The following is an 18,369-nucleotide window of genomic DNA, read 5'->3' as shown; positions in this document are numbered from 1 at the left end:
CATGTTTTTTTCCTATTGAAAGTCTTAATCTGCTGTATCTAATGCTGCTTAATAAACATAGCAGGTTAAAAGTACAATGTTTCCATTATTATTATTATCATTAGTTACTTTTTCACCAGTGGAGAAAACACACTACAGTGGCGCAGAAAAGATGTCTTTTCCAAATGTGGTTTACCTATTAGGGTTATAGTTTCATGGACTGTAGCTAAGCCAATATTTGCCTTTGAAACATTACAGCTTAACACAATGTTTAGTGGCTGTGATGCTAATATTGAAGATCACAGAGGTACCAGCCGGACTGATCAGTTGGATAATAGATTTTTCATCTCCATGATGGTATTTTGCATCTGTAGCTCAGCAGATCTTAATGGTCCTTGTAATGTTACACTCTGTTTGAATGACTCAAATACCCTCTTTGACTTTTGTTAAATCAACACACTGTAAACAAAGCACGCAGTATAGGTAATTTCCTCTAAAACTAATAGAATTTCTATTTCCCCTCCTCCTTCTGTCACTTTTTTAGAAACATCCCTGGGGACAGATATAGTCACAAGCAAGCACACAAACACGATTGCAAGCAGACGCCATGCAGGAGTCAGAGGCCACAGTGTGCCAGCTGCAGCCCAACATCATCTCTGTGCGTCTTTTCAAGAGAAAGGTTGGTGGTCTGGGCTTTCTGGTGAAACAGAGGGTGTCCAAGCCGCCTGTCATCGTGTCTGACCTTATCCGTGGTGGCGCAGCAGAGGAGTGCGGCCTGGTGCAGGTGGGCGACATCGTCTTGGCTGTCAACAACAAGCCCCTGGTGGACCTGTCCTACGAACGGGCTCTGGAGACACTGAAGAATGTGTCACCCGAGAGCCACGCCGTACTGATCCTCCGTGGGCCTGAGGGCTTCACCACCCACCTGGAGACCACCCTGTCTGGAGATGGCCGTCAACGCACAGTGAGGGTCACACGTCCCGCTTTCCCACCTTCAAAGTCCTACGAGCACTGCTCCCCTCTCAGCCCATTTAGCCCTGGGCAGCAGCAGCAGGTCAACAAGGACCCCCAGCTTAGGGCCATAGAGAACCTGTCCTCTCCATCCATTACCCAGTCCCTCCTTCAGAGGGGAGGCGTGCAGGCCCAGGACCCCCTCCTGATGAGGGATGGGAGCCGCGGCGCTCTACTGTGCAACGGGTTGGAGGAGAACAACGAGCTGCTGAAAGAGATCGAACCAGTGCTGCGCCTCATCAAAAACAGCAAAAAGGAGATCAATGGAGAAGGCCAAAGGAATGCGGGGAGAAGAGATGCTGAGATTCAAGTGGCCCGGTAATTTGTGATGTGATACTACCTTATTGATCCCACAGTTAAAGCGTCTTTGTGCTTGTTTCCTTCCACAGTGCGGGTCGGAGTTGAAACCCTGGTAGAATAAGAATCACGACATAGGCCAGGGACTTTTCAAAGTGCTTACTGGCTGACACAAGAGCCTACACCTTGTCCCCTGATTGAACGGAAGTCTTCCCACTCACTTTGCCGCTGTGCAGTCCCTAAACTACCTAACCCAGCTGCATTGCATTAGCAGCTACAGACAGCTCTTATTTACCTAATATGACTCAGTGTATAGTGCCAGGTAATTACCATCATGCTCGCTGGTCTCTACAACACCTCAATTAAGACAAAATTGCTCACAACATTCATCATGACCCTTTCTGTTGTCATTCTTCAATTACTGGGGCAGCTGCTTTAATTAGGTTCATCTAAACTTGTTTAAACAAACTGTAGCTTCCTATCTCATATCTGTGAGGGATTTTTTATTCCTATGTATGTGTGATATATTTGTGTACAGTATATGTGTTGTGTTAGGGTTTTCTGGCTACTGGATGCTTAAAATTTACTTCGGGATGATCTATCTATCTACCTACCTATCTATCTATCTATTGTATCTAATATGAAACGTCCTTTCTTGGACCAGGTTTGAGGTTATTTAGATGCACTTTTGGCTTGAGCATGTTTACCATGTAGCCGAATAATATTGCAATATGTCTTAATTTAATGTTGAAGTTCACATATTAAAATGTGAGGATAGACAGTTGTATTTGCGTTATAAGTATTGCTGTAAATTCCCATTAATCCTAATTAATGTGACATAGTAGACCCCAATTAGCATTCTGTGACTGTCTTAAACGTGTCATTATGCAATTAGCAGCTTACAAAAGAGCCAAACTTCTTCCAGACAGTTCTTGGTTGTGGAGGTCATTTGCAGCAGTTTCAGCAAGCTGGTCGTTAAGAAGTTTGAAATTGGCGACAACGTCTCCTGTCAAATTTTGCACTTAGATTGCTTTTAGTTTGTTTTAAGAGTTCACTCTGGACAAACTTTTCGTAAGGCTTACTAAGTCTTAATGTTTTGCACAGTGAAATGTTGATATTGGCGTATCTGTTAACTGCTTTTGTACTCCCACGACCAATTGAAAATTAATTTTGACCTCTGTTATAGCTTTGAAGGAAGGCTTTCTAAAAAGTTCTAAGTTAAAGCCCACGAGAAAGGTTATTGTGAAAAGAATAGTCAATTATACATGGTTCTTTCTGGGCATATTTTTAAAATAACATCCCTCAAATGATTTCTTGACGACTATTTGCCTGGATTTGATTGGCACATTATTACTGCTTGTTTTCAGAGCAGAAGCGGTTACAATTTCACAATTCAGTGGAAGGCCGTTGACGCTCCCCGTCAGAGCTAAAAACAAATGACACATGCAACTTCTCTTGCTGTTTCTGCATTTCTGAACTCCACCTCTGAATTGTGGGAATGAAAATGCTCATGCAAATTGCAACAATAAAGAAATTCAGTGTGACAGAAAGTGTGAACGGGAGGAGGGACACATGCTCATGAGAAAGGAGTGCAAAAGACAGTAGACAGCGAGATATCTGTGGGCGTTTATGATGGTATGTCACAGCAGCAGCACAGTAATCTCTCCTTCTCCTTTAGTTTCTTAGGATCATATAGGTATAGCTCAGAGTGTGATCTGTTACTGCTCATATCCTGTGCTTTTTATTTTTGGGGGTGATCTGCTTTTGTTGTGAAGTGTATTCTTATGTTCAGAGAAAGACAGAAATCCGGTAGGTCATTTTGATTTAATTGTGCAACCATACATCTGTTAAAATGGCCAAGGCTTAGCCTCTTCTCACCAGTCTAAATGCAGAGATATAGCCAAACAAGTGGGCTAATGACGAGAAACCTAAATGTAGTTTTAATATCTTGGATGAAATAGGAACATGTAGTGAAAAGTGAAAGTGAAACTTTTTTTTCCAGTTATTCCCAGAGAAACTAAACAATCAAAGTGTGGCCAATTGAAATCACAGATCCAATATAAATACACATTGTGTAATTAAAGTCCCTGTCTCCCACTTGTCACTCACAGGGTTTTCTTGTAGTTCTTGGCTCACACCCACTTCTTTTTAGAATTAAGTTGGGGGCGGAGGTGTGGTGAGATATTGCTGAGCAGCAAGTTGTCCCACTGCAGCACCGCAACAGGTGCAAACAAATAAACCTGAGAGTTGCCTGCCAAGCTCTGTCCACACATCCGTGAAGGCCTGAACAGAGTGCTGACAATCGTGCAGGGAACAGCAATTTGGAGACTATACAAGTCCAGGGTTTATTTATTTGCAAAGATGTGTGTGTGTGTGTGTCTGTGTGTGTGTGTGTGTGTGTGTGTGTGTGTGTGTGTGTGTGTGTGTTAGAATGAGAGTGAGGGAGAGAGAGCTATTTTGCAGCAGATGAGAGCACACACACCTGACAGAAAATTATGTATGACTTCTAGGGACCTTGGCGTGGGAAATGGCACATCTCCTCAGCTGGCATCAGATAACAGAATGCTGGAAAACATGCCAGTGGTGCTCCACAACGCTGACATTGACAAGGTAAAATGAAACAAATGTTCAACCTTTGAAATGAATGTGTAAACATAAGTCAGTGCAACTCTTCTCTCTTAGATCAATGACTTGAATATCCTTGTGTCTGTTTACGCATGTGTTTTCAAGTGTTCATGAGCAGGCCTGCTAAGTGAATCTCTGCAGCTGTATAATACATGGCTGTCTTTGCCTCTCTGGCTTTTTAGCTGTGCGCAATAATCCACGCTACTGGCACTTTCCATGCTTTCAGAAACTGAGCACGCACATCTGTGTTGCTTCTTTGCACATAGTAGTAAAGCCTTTGCTTAAGATCCCATCACCTAGGCATTAGATTCTTCCGGGGCGAAAGCTGTTTCAGCATTAAATCCAGCTTATGCCTTCTACACAGAATGGTCTGGTCACAGGTCTGAGTGTCTGTGACGGGGATAATCTCCACATGGTCCACGTTATCCACCCACTTGTGATGTTGCTCAAGCTCCCATCAATAGGACCGGATGGGGCGAAATCATTCCAGGGGGCCTAATGAATATGTGCAGCTGCTGATCCATCTCTCTCTATCAAATGTGGCCCCTGTAGAAATGATCTAACCCATCAGACCTGCAGAGAAGAGTTGTTTATGTGCATACTTGTGAGAATATTTGTGTAAGAGTAAGGGAAGAGAGTGGGAAATGTGGGTGACGGCGGTTTGAAAGGATATGTATGGATTATGTTGTAAGAAGCCATATCTCTTTGCTGGTAGTGTGCACTCAGACTGAGGAAACCTATGTGCTTTTGTGTGTGTCATTCAGCAAGAAATTACCCTGCAGGCATTTTGCTAGACAGTGCTGCAAACTTTGATGGCTCATAGTTAAGTGTTTGATTCGATAGACTCAAGTCAGACACTAAGTAGTTTCAGAAAACATGTCAAAATAACATTGAAAATAACATGCTCTTGCATAATTTAATGTTTAAATTAAACATTAAATGTTGCATAGGTAAAGATGGCAGAATGTTGAGTCAAATTTCACTAGCTAGTGAGTTCTGAAGACATCAACTTTCAATGATCCATTGAAACAGAGTGAAACAAAGAGTGCCTCCGTTTTTATTTTTACATGCAACAGTTTAATTACCAGTGCACAAGGTGCCAGTTGTCAGACCATAAATCGGTCAATTAACTTTATTGAATAGCATCCCTTTCATTTTCTGTGGATGTCAGGATCACTTGCTTCATTTTCTCTTTTTCCCATTTACGCCATCTTGCTCTTGTCATCTCCGTTTGTCATTGATAGTTTTAATTGATGACTGCATGAGGAACTTTTACTGCATTTACCAGAAAGACTTTGGTCATTAAGCCTCATCGTGAAATTATCTTCATCAGATTAGCTTTATCTTCTTTTCTAGCTCCAGGAAGGCTCCCTTCTGTTACATCCACACCTTATTCTTGGCATTGAGGCCTGGTGATTGACGCATGATTTACACGTGCATGCGTGGTCCAGCAACTTTCCTCAGTAATGTGGACTACATGGGGGATAACTGTGCCAATATAACAGGCTGGGAGTACTTTGTGCATTAGCAAAAAATAGAGGAAAATATTTTTTATCTTTTTAACATTGCCCCTCTATAAGATATAGCCTTTTTAACAGTCATAGACATTTCTGTTTTAGTTTAAGAAACATTTTCAGCCAGTGTTGGATCTTGTAAGTGCAAAGCTACGCTACAGGCTTTCTGTTTTCGCATGCTGACTTCTGCCTAAACTCTTAATGTCAGCATCCTGGACTGACTTGGGAAATACCATATAAGTGGATGTTATACCAATACTGTAGGTGTTTTTTTTTTTGTTTTTTTTTACATTACCTGTACCCCAACAAACTAATGTTGACAGTAACAATGTGCTCTTTGGCTTTAGAAGTAAGGCTCGGTTACTACTGTACATGAGATAGTTAGCTGAACATGCTAACCATGGTAATTTACACAGTTTAATCCAGACCTTGTACATTTGCTCTGGTTACTGCTGATTACTGAGTGTATTGTTGACTGTGAATTATCATTGAGTGGCAGTTATTATTAAGTTAAAAAAAGGGAGTGATTTTGAACATTTACTTAGAGCTCATAACATGGCTTACCTCGCTCTCAAGTAAATTTCTTCAGGGGCAAAAAAAAGATGTTTGTCCTTCCGCAGTGACTTTGACATTTAAAATTGACATCAGTGCACATGGATAAATAAAGGAAAAAATAAACTGACATTTACAGGGTGTACATATAAACAGGCTTCTCTGAAACCTGCACTTGGCATTATTGAAAAAAGAATTAAATGTAAATGCCAGAGCTATAGCTTCTAGTCAGAGGAAAAAGTCTAACATTCATGTTCAAATAGACAACTGCTCTACTTTTTCTTTTAACAAGTTTTCAGAGCTCTCTTGACGGTACAATGATCTTTCTTCATGTCCACAACCTCAGTGATAGCAGTGTGCCACATCTGAGCAACAAAGTTGAGGTCACTGCTGTCGATGCACAGAAACCAAGCTATTAACTCTGTGTGTGCTAAATCAAATTCAATTCAATCCACCTTATTCCTCTCTGCTGTTTGAGAGGATGCAAAATGACAACACGACTCAACTGACTTGACTCTGTGGTATTCATCTCCCCTGCCAGCATGATGATTGTAACACTGTTGTTCAGGAGATGCTCGACTGTGCAATTAACAATGCCTTCGGGGATAATGAAAGCGCTTCCAACGTGTGGGATTGATTTCTCTGTACTCTGGCAATCACTTTGTGCCTTTTTCTAGGAACGCTTACAGTTAGTTTTGGGGTTAAATTGCAGGCATTCATAAGTCAATAATTACAGAATTGGAAAACCCAGTGAGCCAAGGGTTAGCTTGCCATGAACCTGCTTTTAAATGTTGATTGCCTTTATCCTCTACCTTTGCCTTTTATCCTTTATAGCTACCGACTTTCCTTGAGAAGAAATGGTTCCCAATGGTCTTCAGATATTATTCATGTTCCCTATCTTAAACTAGCCAATTCATGTCTATTTGTGGTACTCAAATCCACTTCCCTACAATAAAAGGGCTGTGTCTTTTTTCAACTTACCACAGTATGTCTCATGTCATAAACAACTTATCCAGCTTGCACAAAAGGTGTCAAAGAAGTCGGAACCTATTAGGCAGTCACAGTAAAAAAGGCATGAAGCAATGACTCATGTGTAATTGGCTGTGTGCTTATTACAGCCCCCGGCCCAGGGCAGGACCTCACCCACTAAGTCGCTGCAGAACGGCAGCCCCTCCAAATGCCCCCGCTTCATCAAGATCAAGAACTGGGAGACTGGCACTGTCTATAGCGACACGCTCCATCACAGCTCCAGCAAGGTAAGGCTTATGGAAATCAGTTTAATTTATGGTTTACATTTGTCTATGAGGCAACCATCCTGGAGGATTAGAGGGATTTTGATGTTGTGATTCATGCCATCCTATAAAAGCCAGGATTTCCACACCAGTGGTGAATCTTATGAAGGCTGTGAGGTGCTAATGTTTCTCCATGCCCTGACACTTTTCACTAAAAAACAAAACTGTGAGCAAGGGACCAGAAATATAAAAATAGAAATCAGTAGCCATACAAAAACAACTTTATTTAAAATTCTGTTGAGCCTATTTTTTTTGCCATTTTTGTGTTGATTATAGGAGTGCAACAAATGATTATTTTATCATTGATTAATCTGTTATTTTCTAGATCAGTTTATAAAATGTCAAAACAAAAAGGAAAAAATCTCAATTTCTCATGATCACTTTCTAAAGTACAACGTGACATCTTCAAATTGCTTGTTTTGTTCAAATAGTCCAAATATAGTCCAAAAGCCCGAAATATTCAGTGTTCAAAATTGCCACAGTTTGTTGATTATCATTTTTCAAAATTTTAACTCTAACCTTAACATTTTATGAACTAATTTTGTTCTTTAAATTAATATATGATGCAACTAATTTCTAATGGTCTGGTCAATAAGCACAATTGCACAAAGACATTGTTTTATTGCTTGTACAGTTAACAATTTAGATGTTCTGGTTCCTGTTTGAATGAGACATAATCTGATTTGTCAAATAAAAACAAGTGCAAAAAAGGTAAACATAAGACATGAATTACAGGCTAACATGACTTCCCATACTAACAAGACAAATTTAAGACCGGCAGAAGCCCTGTGTTTCAGCCTTTGTATAAAGTCACAGCTTAAAGATCGGCAAAGGTGACAGATTTACGGTTATCTGTGGCATTAGCATTTTACAGTTGCTAGAATACATTCCTCAATACTTAGGTCACTTTTTCAAAACTCTTAATAGAGTTCTTGCAACCAACTTTCAGCTTGGCACAGCCGTTCTATTTAGATTCAAAATGCATTAAAACTACCAAATCCCTTCATACATGTCTCAAATCAACTCCTTCACCCATAACACTAGCAAAGGTTGACAGCCAACAAACACACTTTGTCACCTGCAAAACAATGACCTAAAATACACGAACAACAAGTATCTTTATACAATGCTGTCTGATGTAAAACAAGGACACCTCTCTACTGTTTAGAATTCACTGACATATATGTTACTGGAATGAATCAGGCATGATGCAGTAGGCTTCAATATATTGTACGTCTTTTATTTGAGTAATTCCAAAATACAAGAATTTGTATACACATCATCTATGGATACAGATACAATAGGAAGGACGGGGTTGAGGAATGGAGAGTAAGGTGGGAGGAAAAGTGACACCATTCTGGGAGGGGCTGCCACATTGTCCCATACAATTAAAAATGCTGGCTGATTTCTTCTCTCTGCACAGAGATCATGCAGGAATGCAAGGAGATGCTCAGTGTTGTATTGCTCAATTTGTGTATTATTTTTTTTTAACAGTAGTCCATAAGTGGATATTGCTGCGCACATTATGATGTTTGCACCCCTCTGGCCTGGGACATCCACTGTGGCACTCTTCCCAATTACATTCCTTCCTCATCATCGTGTTTTGGCCAAGTGAAAACCCGCCTCATCCACAAAGACAAAAATGTGGGGTGTTTGCCTGCCTTCAATCTCCATGACTCTCAAAGGACAACATAAGAGTTAGACTATTGCAGTAGTATGCATTACCTCCAATGTATGTCATTGTATGTGTTTGGTTTTGTTCATAAACGGTTCTGTATTCTATAGAAATTCTGTATCTTACCTGGACACATTGGTTCCTGAGTTGCTTGACACGTTAAATTCATACTGACCTGATGTTTTTTTTGGGACTCTAGAAATAGTTGTTGCCTACACTGTGAATATTTTTAAAAGTAACTTTGTCTAATAAGACTCTGTCGCGAATCTCAATGAGTTTTATGCCAATGTTTCTGATGACCACATCAACATTGGCAGTTTCCTGCACATCAGCGAACAACCTACATCTCCCACCTGTGTGAGGTAGCTGTTAAGTTCTAAGCAGAAAAGCAATTGCAGTTCAAGAGTAACACCTGTGTAAGTGTTACTATTTCAAGGTGTTGTAGGTGTGCCATAATGAGAATCAGCTGTGGTTAGTTCAATTGTTTTTCATAGCATTTCATTTTTTGACTCAAAGATTTCATCACAGTATTACTGTAGAAATGTAACAAATTGCTGCCTTATTCAGTTTTTTATTACGTTGTTGTTTTGAACTTAAGTTTAACAGTTTTGAAAACAGCATGTTAGCATTAGCAATTTGGCCTGTAGGTACATAGAGTTTTGGCAGTTGAAGTGAGAAAAAAATGAATGTCATTTGATAGATGTAGTCATTGAATGCATTTTGTGCCAAATGATAAATGATCCACAGTGCAGCCCACATTCACTTCTGTTGAGCTCAGTGTGAAGAGTTTTGAAAAGGTGACCCAAGTATGGAGAAATGTGTCCTAGCAACTGTAAAAAACTGTAATTGTAATCTTAATTGGCACCAATGAACATCAACTAAAAATTATTGGTTTTTAGCCTTATTCAGACTTACCAACACAGAATTTGCAAGTCAAGTAGGAATAATAGCACAGCATGACGTGCCTTTTTCTCTGCTTCCCACTAGCTATTCATACATTAAAGAGCTCTTGCCTGAAATGTTGGTGATTGTGTGTGTGTGTGTGTGTGTGTGTGTGTGTGTGTGTGTGTGTGTGTGTGTGTGTGTGTGCTTACCCAAAGAGGAACATGGTACAATAGTCTGCACAAAATGTCATAGCAATACATTAGTTTAGGTACTGGAATGATCTTGGTTAAGAAACTAATGTTGATCTTTTACTGGAAACAGGAAAGAAACAGAAGTCTACTGTGTTTAAGTCAGGTTTTATTGTTGACCCATCCATCCATTACCCGACAGCTATCATATTTATTATGGTTGTTAGAGAGCTTTGATATGAAGGTCCCTCACCTTCTGCTATCTGTGTTATGTTGTTCTCAAACTCTGTGCAACAAGGCAGGCCTGCTTGGTTTTTGTCAGGGACTGATTGTAAAGATTTGCAAGGAATGCATTAACGACATTTACTATATAACTTGGACGTTTTGGGACCAGTTTGTGAGGATTGCTATGGACAAAGTACACACAGCATATTACTTTTAACCATGTATCCAGCTAATTTAAATAGCTCACATTGCGGTATTGTGTAACTTCATTTAATATTTTATGTGGCGTTTTTTTTCGGGGGGCAACTGTTCTTTCCCAAGACCATTTTGAAGAGCCACTGTTGCTTAGCGCAACCTAGGACGATTGTAAATGTTTTAAATAAATGCTAACAACCAGCATTTTTCTCCAATCCCATAATGTTTGTGTGATCTAACCAGAACTTAATCCCCAAAGCTGTGGAGGTCCGGCAATGCAAGACTACTTAAATGTAAACTTATGTTGTTTCGGGCAGGACATTATGTGGTTTTGGGACAAACAACTGATATTGCACTTTTCTTGGGTGAAAAGACAATCAGAACTCCAAAAAACTAGATGCAAAGAATTTGATTAAAAAGGTTCTATGTGATACATTTTCATCCCCATTCATCTATTAACCACTCTGTCCATCCTTTCTCCCCATTTTGTTATGCTGTTAAAGTTTCTCCTTCTACTTAGTAAGCCGTTCTATCAAGCACAAGGTGAACCCCGCTTTTTAAGCATTCAGCCCCCAAAACACAGCAGCCATTCGTAAACAGCAAATGCCAGCCTAATTGCTTCGGTGACTTATCGGACACAGGGTGTGCATCCCAATGAATGGCCTTCAATAGCATCTTCAGATTTATTATATATCACAGACGCCGCTGTATTCGAGAATGATCCGTCTTTTTCGAAAAGGACAGCTGGCTGGCATGAATGCCCAGAGCGGTATGATGAGCGGACGTGCAGAAGCACAAGTGATTCCTTTGTCTTATTTTTAACACTCCCTGCTCTACTCAACCATTTCCTTTTTAATCCGTCACCTCTCACTGTTTTCTGTCTCCTCGTTGTTTGTTTCTCTTCTTGTCAATGTTCTTTTGTTTGTATCCTTTTTTCTTCGGAATTATCCTAGTAATGTTTTTGTTTTCGTGGACACATTCACATATTCCTACTCATTTTTATTTAATTTTTGTCTTTGTTTTGATGGGCTGTGATGGTGTGTTTGTTGCCTTGGTCAAGAGATTTTTTTTTTACTTTCTTTTTTGTCAGGCAAGGATTTGTTGGAAGGGACACGGAGGGAAGTTTATTTTTGGACAGACTGCCGGTCCATGTCTGAGTGTTTGGACAGTGCAAATGTGTGGTTTGGCGTAACAAGCCAATTTTAGCAGCGTTGGGGTCAGTGTCAAATTTCCTCTTCGGCTGCTTGCTATCATTCCTGTTGTATGCTCTTGCTCACTCATTTGATTTCACTCTTAGAGCTGGTGAAGGCATTTAGGCAAACCAATGTGACAGCTGACTTCAACTCTAATCATATTAAACTGACCACACAAGATTGCTCGCAGCTATGAGCAATTTCCTGTCTGCATCTCTATGTTTTCTTGATTTTCTTGTTTTTGTATTTTCTTGTCTTTCCTCCCGTCTCTACTTCATAGAAATATACCAATCCATGATTCACTGACTGACTCATTCATTAACATGCGTGCCAGCCATGTGTGGGCAATGTAATTAAATAAATAGTAAAATAGCTATGATCCCTTGAATGAAGTCCGGAATTCATAAAAGACTTGACTTTTTGTCTGAACCAAGAGGAACATCTGATGATATAACTGGAATTTGAAAACATTCCAGCTAACAAGCAAGCTGTGGGTTAATATAATAAAAATGCAGGTTTTTTTTCAGTTTATTCATTTATTTGACATGGACAATGCACAGCTCTGTACCAGTGATAACTATATGCTTATATTCATCTGTAGTTCCTGAGCAGGAAAGAAAATAACATATCTGTCCAAATCAAAAGGGTAATCTAACATTGTAGTATCAAAATGCTAACACACAGTAGTAAAAGACAAAAATCAAATTTCACAGTATTAACACTCGCCCACTACAACAACACAATATAAAAACACTAATTAAACAACAAGAACCACAACATAGAGCCAACAGCAACAATGCAATTTCACAACATTAAAACACCACAACGATAGAATAATTAATAAAATCACAACATTAAGATACCACTACAACAGGACTTTACTACATTAAGATTGACGGTTTGGGTTTATGATTGATGGGAGCATGATTGGGTTGATTTTAGCCAGGGGTTTTGTTTCATTTCCTTTAAATAAAATGAACAAATTTGTTACATTATCTGATCTCGCTTGGTACTGAGTTCCAATAATGTGTGGCTCCAACAGAGAAGACTGATCTGTCCAACTAGGTAGATGTGTGCTGTACTGCACAGTCACCTCTATCGGTCGTCCTAGTTCTCATCCCAGTCCCTGAAAGCAGTGACACAAACTCATTTAATGGAGAAGCGGACAAATTATTGATTGCATTATAGACTAGACTAACATCAGAAAGAAAGTTCATGAGACCATGTCTTCGGAATATGTTACAATGACGCTAACTTGATGGCTTTTTGTTCAATGCCTTGACTTTTTGTTTACAAAGTGTTGACAGCCTTTTGTCCCATACAACCCAAACAGTTCTTTAGTAAGTATATTTTAAACACAGGTTTGGCAACCTGAGAAGTGTATTGCCTTTTTCTTTTTCAACAATTCAATTCGCAAAGTAAACTAACTCAAGCATTTCCTAGTGCTGTTTCATGTCACGCAGTTAGACTTATCTGGTTAATCTACAATGAATAGAGAAGGATGGTCATATAATAGGTCTACCTGTTGGAAATAAACAGGGTGACATGCCTCTCTTATTTTGCATTGCATCTTGTACAATTCTTGAACAGGAATCCTGAATGGCACTGATAAAATTCATTCACACAGTTACCGCTGTTCTTTGCTAGAAAGTAAATGTTGTCGATATGCCCAGATACACTACCAGAGAGCCTCCCTCGTCTCTCATGATGTCTGTCTTTTCAGATGCCAATCTGCACTGAAAATGTGTGCATCGGCTCTGTGATGGTGCCCAACCAGCAGGCCCGCAAACCAGACGAGGTCAGAACCAAAGACGAGCTCCTTCCACTGGCTACTGACTTCCTAGACCAGTACTACAGCTCCATCAAAAGGTAAGTGTGGCCTGTACATCTGCACTGTTGAGAGTTAGACCTCAAAAAGGCTTAACGCTAAGTAAAAATCCCATTGAATTAGTGTTAGCTAGTTAGTCCGGTGCACCATGGTAACTTAAATTTCCCTCTGTAGCATAAAATAAGCAGGCAAAGAGTACAAAAATATTTTAATTAAATAAAAGTGCTGTTAAATTGAATACATTTTACTCAAGTACAAGTCAAATCACTATAAAGATGTACTTAGATAAAAGTAAAAGATGGTCAGTAAATATGTCCTCTGAGAAAGTTTACTGCGTCACATTTTGAAAAGGGAAGGGGAAACCAGGTGAAACTGTCCTGTTAATGCTGTTAAAAAGGTGCACACGTTAATTCTGCCTCGAATGGACATTTCTTGTTTTCTGGTTTATTTAGGTTTTTGATTTTCTAATTTATTTGCCAAGTTGATTTTTGGATGTTAGGACAAATTGGCGAGGCCATCGGTCAGCAAAGCTCGTATCCATTTTTAAAAGATAGTTGACATGCAGTAGGCCTACCTGTTGTGTTGTACTGTAGTCAACATATTCTATTGTCCCTGTGAAACTGTCCTGCAAACAGGTATGGCTCTAAGGCGCATGTGGACAGGCTGGAGGAGGTGACCAAGGAGATTGAAGCATCAGGAACTTACCAGCTGAAAGACACTGAACTGATTTATGGAGCCAAGCACGCATGGAGGAATGCTGCCCGATGCGTAGGGAGGATCCAGTGGTCCAAACTACAGGTAATATACAGTATGCCTAACATTATAGCATGGGGCTGTTAATGCTTTGGCCCCTTTACATGCTGTTTTTACCAACATTTCCACTTTTGCATAATATCCAAGATGCTACAGTTGTGTTTCAGTCATTTGTTTGTCACAGATCAACTTACACACTGTATTTATAATTTTTGTGTATTTAAAGCAGTTCACTGTGTATAAACCTGGTTTTGAGGTTTCAAATGTTATGTTTTCTCTCCAGGTTTTTGATGCTAGAGACTGCACAACAGCTCATGGAATGTACAACTACATCTGTAACCACATCAAGTACGCTACCAACAAAGGCAACCTGAGGTAAGCACCACGCACGCACGCACATATGCACTCATTTGCGCACACACACACACACACACACACACACACACACACACACACACACACACACACACACACTGCCAACTATATCTAGTCTTGCTTCCTTATGTTGTTTCCTTCGGTTCAACTCCACTCTTCTTCCTTCAACTAGACTGTTCATCTCTCCATCTGTTGCTCCATGTATCTCATCACTCGTCTCCATCTCTGACAACCCTGACTTGACCCCCTGTCCCATCTGTCAGCATGTTCTTTGTCTCTTAATGCTGGATCTGACACTATTTGCTGCCTGTCCGTCTATCAGTGTCTCATTGCCCTGTTGGTGAGGCGGCAGACCTTGCTAACTAGCAGTCATTTGTCAGACCTGCACAGCGCTCGCTCACTTTCTGCCAAGTCCTAATCACATGTGACACCTTATATTTACTTCTTGGATGATGGATGGCTTCTGACTCATTATTACACTTAGCCTGGCCTCGGAATGACAGCTCGGATACACATGTTGATGAGAGAGAGCCAGCACAACATCCCCTCTCAGGCTTGCTTGCTTTATTATAAATAGACACATAAATAAACGTTTATGGCTATTGCAACATGTTGCAATAGTTTTGGAATCATTTTGCTTATTCAAAACCACCTGCCAATATTACAAAATATAAATATACTAAAAGGAAGGGTTCCAAAATTATCGTTTTTTAAACAACAAGAGCAGATGAGTCAGTTATTTATGTGGTGGATTTCATGGTAAAAACTAATCTGTTATGTTAAAATGTGTAAACATTTTATTAAATTTTCTTTTTAAATAGGATGATGATTTAATCTCTTCACTTTATCTTCAGGCACTTTTTTATGAAAGGTTTTAAAGAATGGCTTCATCAATTATTTACTATAGCCTTTACAGTTAGTGACCCATAAGTCATCAGTGATAAAAACAGTTTTAGGTTTCCAGGTTGTGAGAAATTTCATCGGCGGGTGTATATCCTCACTATTTTATAATAATGCAGTTATAAATGTTTTTTAATCAATTAGTAAGTGTGCATAGGTTTATAATTATTTTAATAAGCCATCAAGTCTGCAGACCTAGCTGTCAGACATAAGGAGTCACAGGAGGGTTTTTGGGTTTATTTACCCCAAAATGAACCAAACAATTTACAAAATAGTTAACAAACCTCCATAAACATTTGTGGTAGCATAAAAGTGGTCAGCCAAACAAAACTTATTTTAGGCAATGCTATGCAAAGGCAAACACATATTATATACATACATACTGGCTGATCGGACCGTTTGTAAAAGAGGTAACGCAAATGCAAACGCTTCCAATTAAACTACTAATGAAACAAAACAGCACAATTAGTCTAAAGTATTAATATTTTAGCACATATCCAAAAAGCTCCAACAAACTAATAAAGCTTCTCTAAAGAAAGGAAGAATATCTCTAAACTACAGATCCCAATACACACATGATGTGACGGGCACTTGCTTCAGGGGGCACATCTTTTGCTCCGGCTTGCCAAGATGTCCCTCCAGCAGCAGTACCCTCAGCACGGGTTGATCTAAATTAGCTGTGTGGGCAGCCATCACATCAACCAACAGTTTCTAAATTATATTTTGACCACAAGAGGACAGATTTAAATGAAACTTGTCATTTTCATTTAAAGTCTGATCGCACCGACTGTTTTACATATTACATATTACAGCTGATTTTGGAAGCCAGACTGAGAGAGTCTTTCTACCACACGTAGACTGCTGGCACAACTGGCCCAGATTTATTCCAGCTTTTCTCCCTCCTCAGTGACTTAAAACCAGCTTAGAAGTATTAACACGTTTACCCAGTCATGGCATTAAAACACCACTATGAGATAAAAGGCAGCTAAGCTTTGACCTTGCTATGAGTCCTCTCACATAGCATAATTGAAAACGCCTTTGGGTGGATTAATGCCAACTATCTGTTAGCAATCTTGTTGATTAATGTACTTAAATAATTACACACCGTATAATGGTAATTATTAACAGATATCATCATGCTACTGAGCTAAGATAATGCTGTGGAAAAATAACAGGTATCTAGTCCTATTATTATAAATGTTTATTTCAGAATATGAGATTATTACTAAAGCTAGGACAGATGTTAATGTTGTAAGTATCTATATTACACATTACTGACATGCTTTTTTTTGGTTATCTTTTTTTTTTTTCTTTCAGGTCGGCTATTACCATATTTCCTCAGAGGATAGATGGCAAACATGACTTTCGTGTATGGAACTGTCAGCTGATTCGTTATGCTGGCTACAAGCAGCCTGATGGACAGATCCACGGAGACCCAGCTAATGTTGAATTTACAGAGGTACACAAGATGAGCTGTATATTTAAGTCATTGTGCTAAAGATGCAAAAACTCTCTTTGAAGGAAATGTCCCATTTTCAGCTCACATGTTGCTTTTTGTCACCAGATCTGCATGCAGCTGGGATGGAAAGCTCCGAAGGGTCGTTTTGATGTTCTGCCTCTCCTGCTGCAAGCCAATGGAAATGACCCTGAGCTGTTTGAAATTCCTGAAGACCTCATCCTGGAGGTTCCCATCACACACCCAAAGTGAGTTACGTCTTCCCAAGAACAGAGGGGGCTCCACACACAACAAAAAACCACCCACTCACACATCTCTTAACAACACTTCTTAAACAATGGGGTACTAGCTAACTAAGAAGTCTGATTGGGTCATTGTTACATTCCAACTGTGTTGAATGTTTCATTGTATTGTGTTGCAATGCATTATCTGTTGCTATGCCAGCTTTTGTGGTAACCATGGGGCTTGTTAGTGAGGTTTCAAGCTTATCCTGTTTTGTATTCATATTTGTTTCTTTTACCTTTTAAGAAAGCCTTTTCTCACATTGGTTGATACTGTACAAATTACATAATGCCCTTGAGATCAAATGCTGCTGTCTCTAATACCCATAATTACAGTAAGAAATGGGTTTTTACAGCTACACTTGTTTTTACACATATATATGCCCAAAGAGCTTTTACTACATCTCTGCACGCTACAGAGAGCAATTCCGAATCCCTTGACACACTGATCTCCCTGCCAGGTTTCCCCAATAACTGGCATCTCGTGCTCCATACCCTGCATCAACTGGCCCTCACAGCATCTTGGCACAGGCTGCAACCACCAACAGCACCTCATCATTACAGGAGATTAGATCCATCTCAGCAAATAACACACTGAAAGCGATGTTATAAATCCCCCTAGAGGGTGCAAGGGGTGGGTGGTGGGAGGTAGATTGAGGTCCTGTCTGCTCTGTCCAGCACTGAAAAGCTGTCAAGAGTGTTTTCTTTGTGTTAATGTTGGTTTTGGCTGCACATTTTTTCGTGATGTGTGTCTCGGGAAATAAATGCATCTGCTCAAAAAGACAGCCACAAATTATTATAGTTAATGACTGTGAATTTTGTAAATGTTTGACATTTACCTGTCTGCAGTAGGGAACATAGTGTACTTGAATTAGCTGCAGTTCCCACCCATCATTCCCCTTTTTGCTCTGCCCAGGTACGAGTGGTTCAAGGACCTGGACCTAAAGTGGTATGGCCTCCCGGCGGTCTCCAACATGCTGCTGGAGATCGGTGGTCTGGAGTTCACTGGTTGCCCCTTCAGTGGCTGGTACATGGGCACAGAGATTGGCGTGAGGGACTTCTGTGACAGCTCACGCTACAACCTTTTGGAGGTAGTGTGTTGTTCTAAAATACAAAGTCATGTTCCATTGGGAAAAGGGGGGGGG

General features: G+C 39.9%; 1 protein-coding gene across 1 annotated transcript in view; it reads left to right on the top strand.

Annotated features, from left to right (window-relative positions):
• The first annotated feature begins 586 nt into the window (after positions 1 to 586).
• The window catches only part of nos1 (nitric oxide synthase 1 (neuronal)), a 35,621-nt gene continuing 17,838 nt past the window's right edge, over positions 587 to 18,369 (top strand). Inside the window, exons 1-9 of the mRNA XM_034872146.1 lie at positions 587 to 1,308; positions 3,798 to 3,897; positions 7,097 to 7,234; positions 13,355 to 13,500; positions 14,095 to 14,257; positions 14,496 to 14,587; positions 16,805 to 16,946; positions 17,052 to 17,191; positions 18,141 to 18,315. Of these exons, the coding sequence (XP_034728037.1) occupies positions 587 to 1,308; positions 3,798 to 3,897; positions 7,097 to 7,234; positions 13,355 to 13,500; positions 14,095 to 14,257; positions 14,496 to 14,587; positions 16,805 to 16,946; positions 17,052 to 17,191; positions 18,141 to 18,315 (1,818 nt within the window). The remainder of the gene's footprint in view (positions 1,309 to 3,797; positions 3,898 to 7,096; positions 7,235 to 13,354; positions 13,501 to 14,094; positions 14,258 to 14,495; positions 14,588 to 16,804; positions 16,947 to 17,051; positions 17,192 to 18,140; positions 18,316 to 18,369) is intronic.

This window comes from Etheostoma cragini, chromosome 5 (genome assembly GCF_013103735.1).
Source record: "Etheostoma cragini isolate CJK2018 chromosome 5, CSU_Ecrag_1.0, whole genome shotgun sequence".
NCBI classification, from domain to species: domain Eukaryota; kingdom Metazoa; phylum Chordata; class Actinopteri; order Perciformes; family Percidae; genus Etheostoma; species Etheostoma cragini.
Note: the sequence above shows the minus strand (reverse complement) of the source record. Positions and strands in the feature narration are given on the sequence as shown.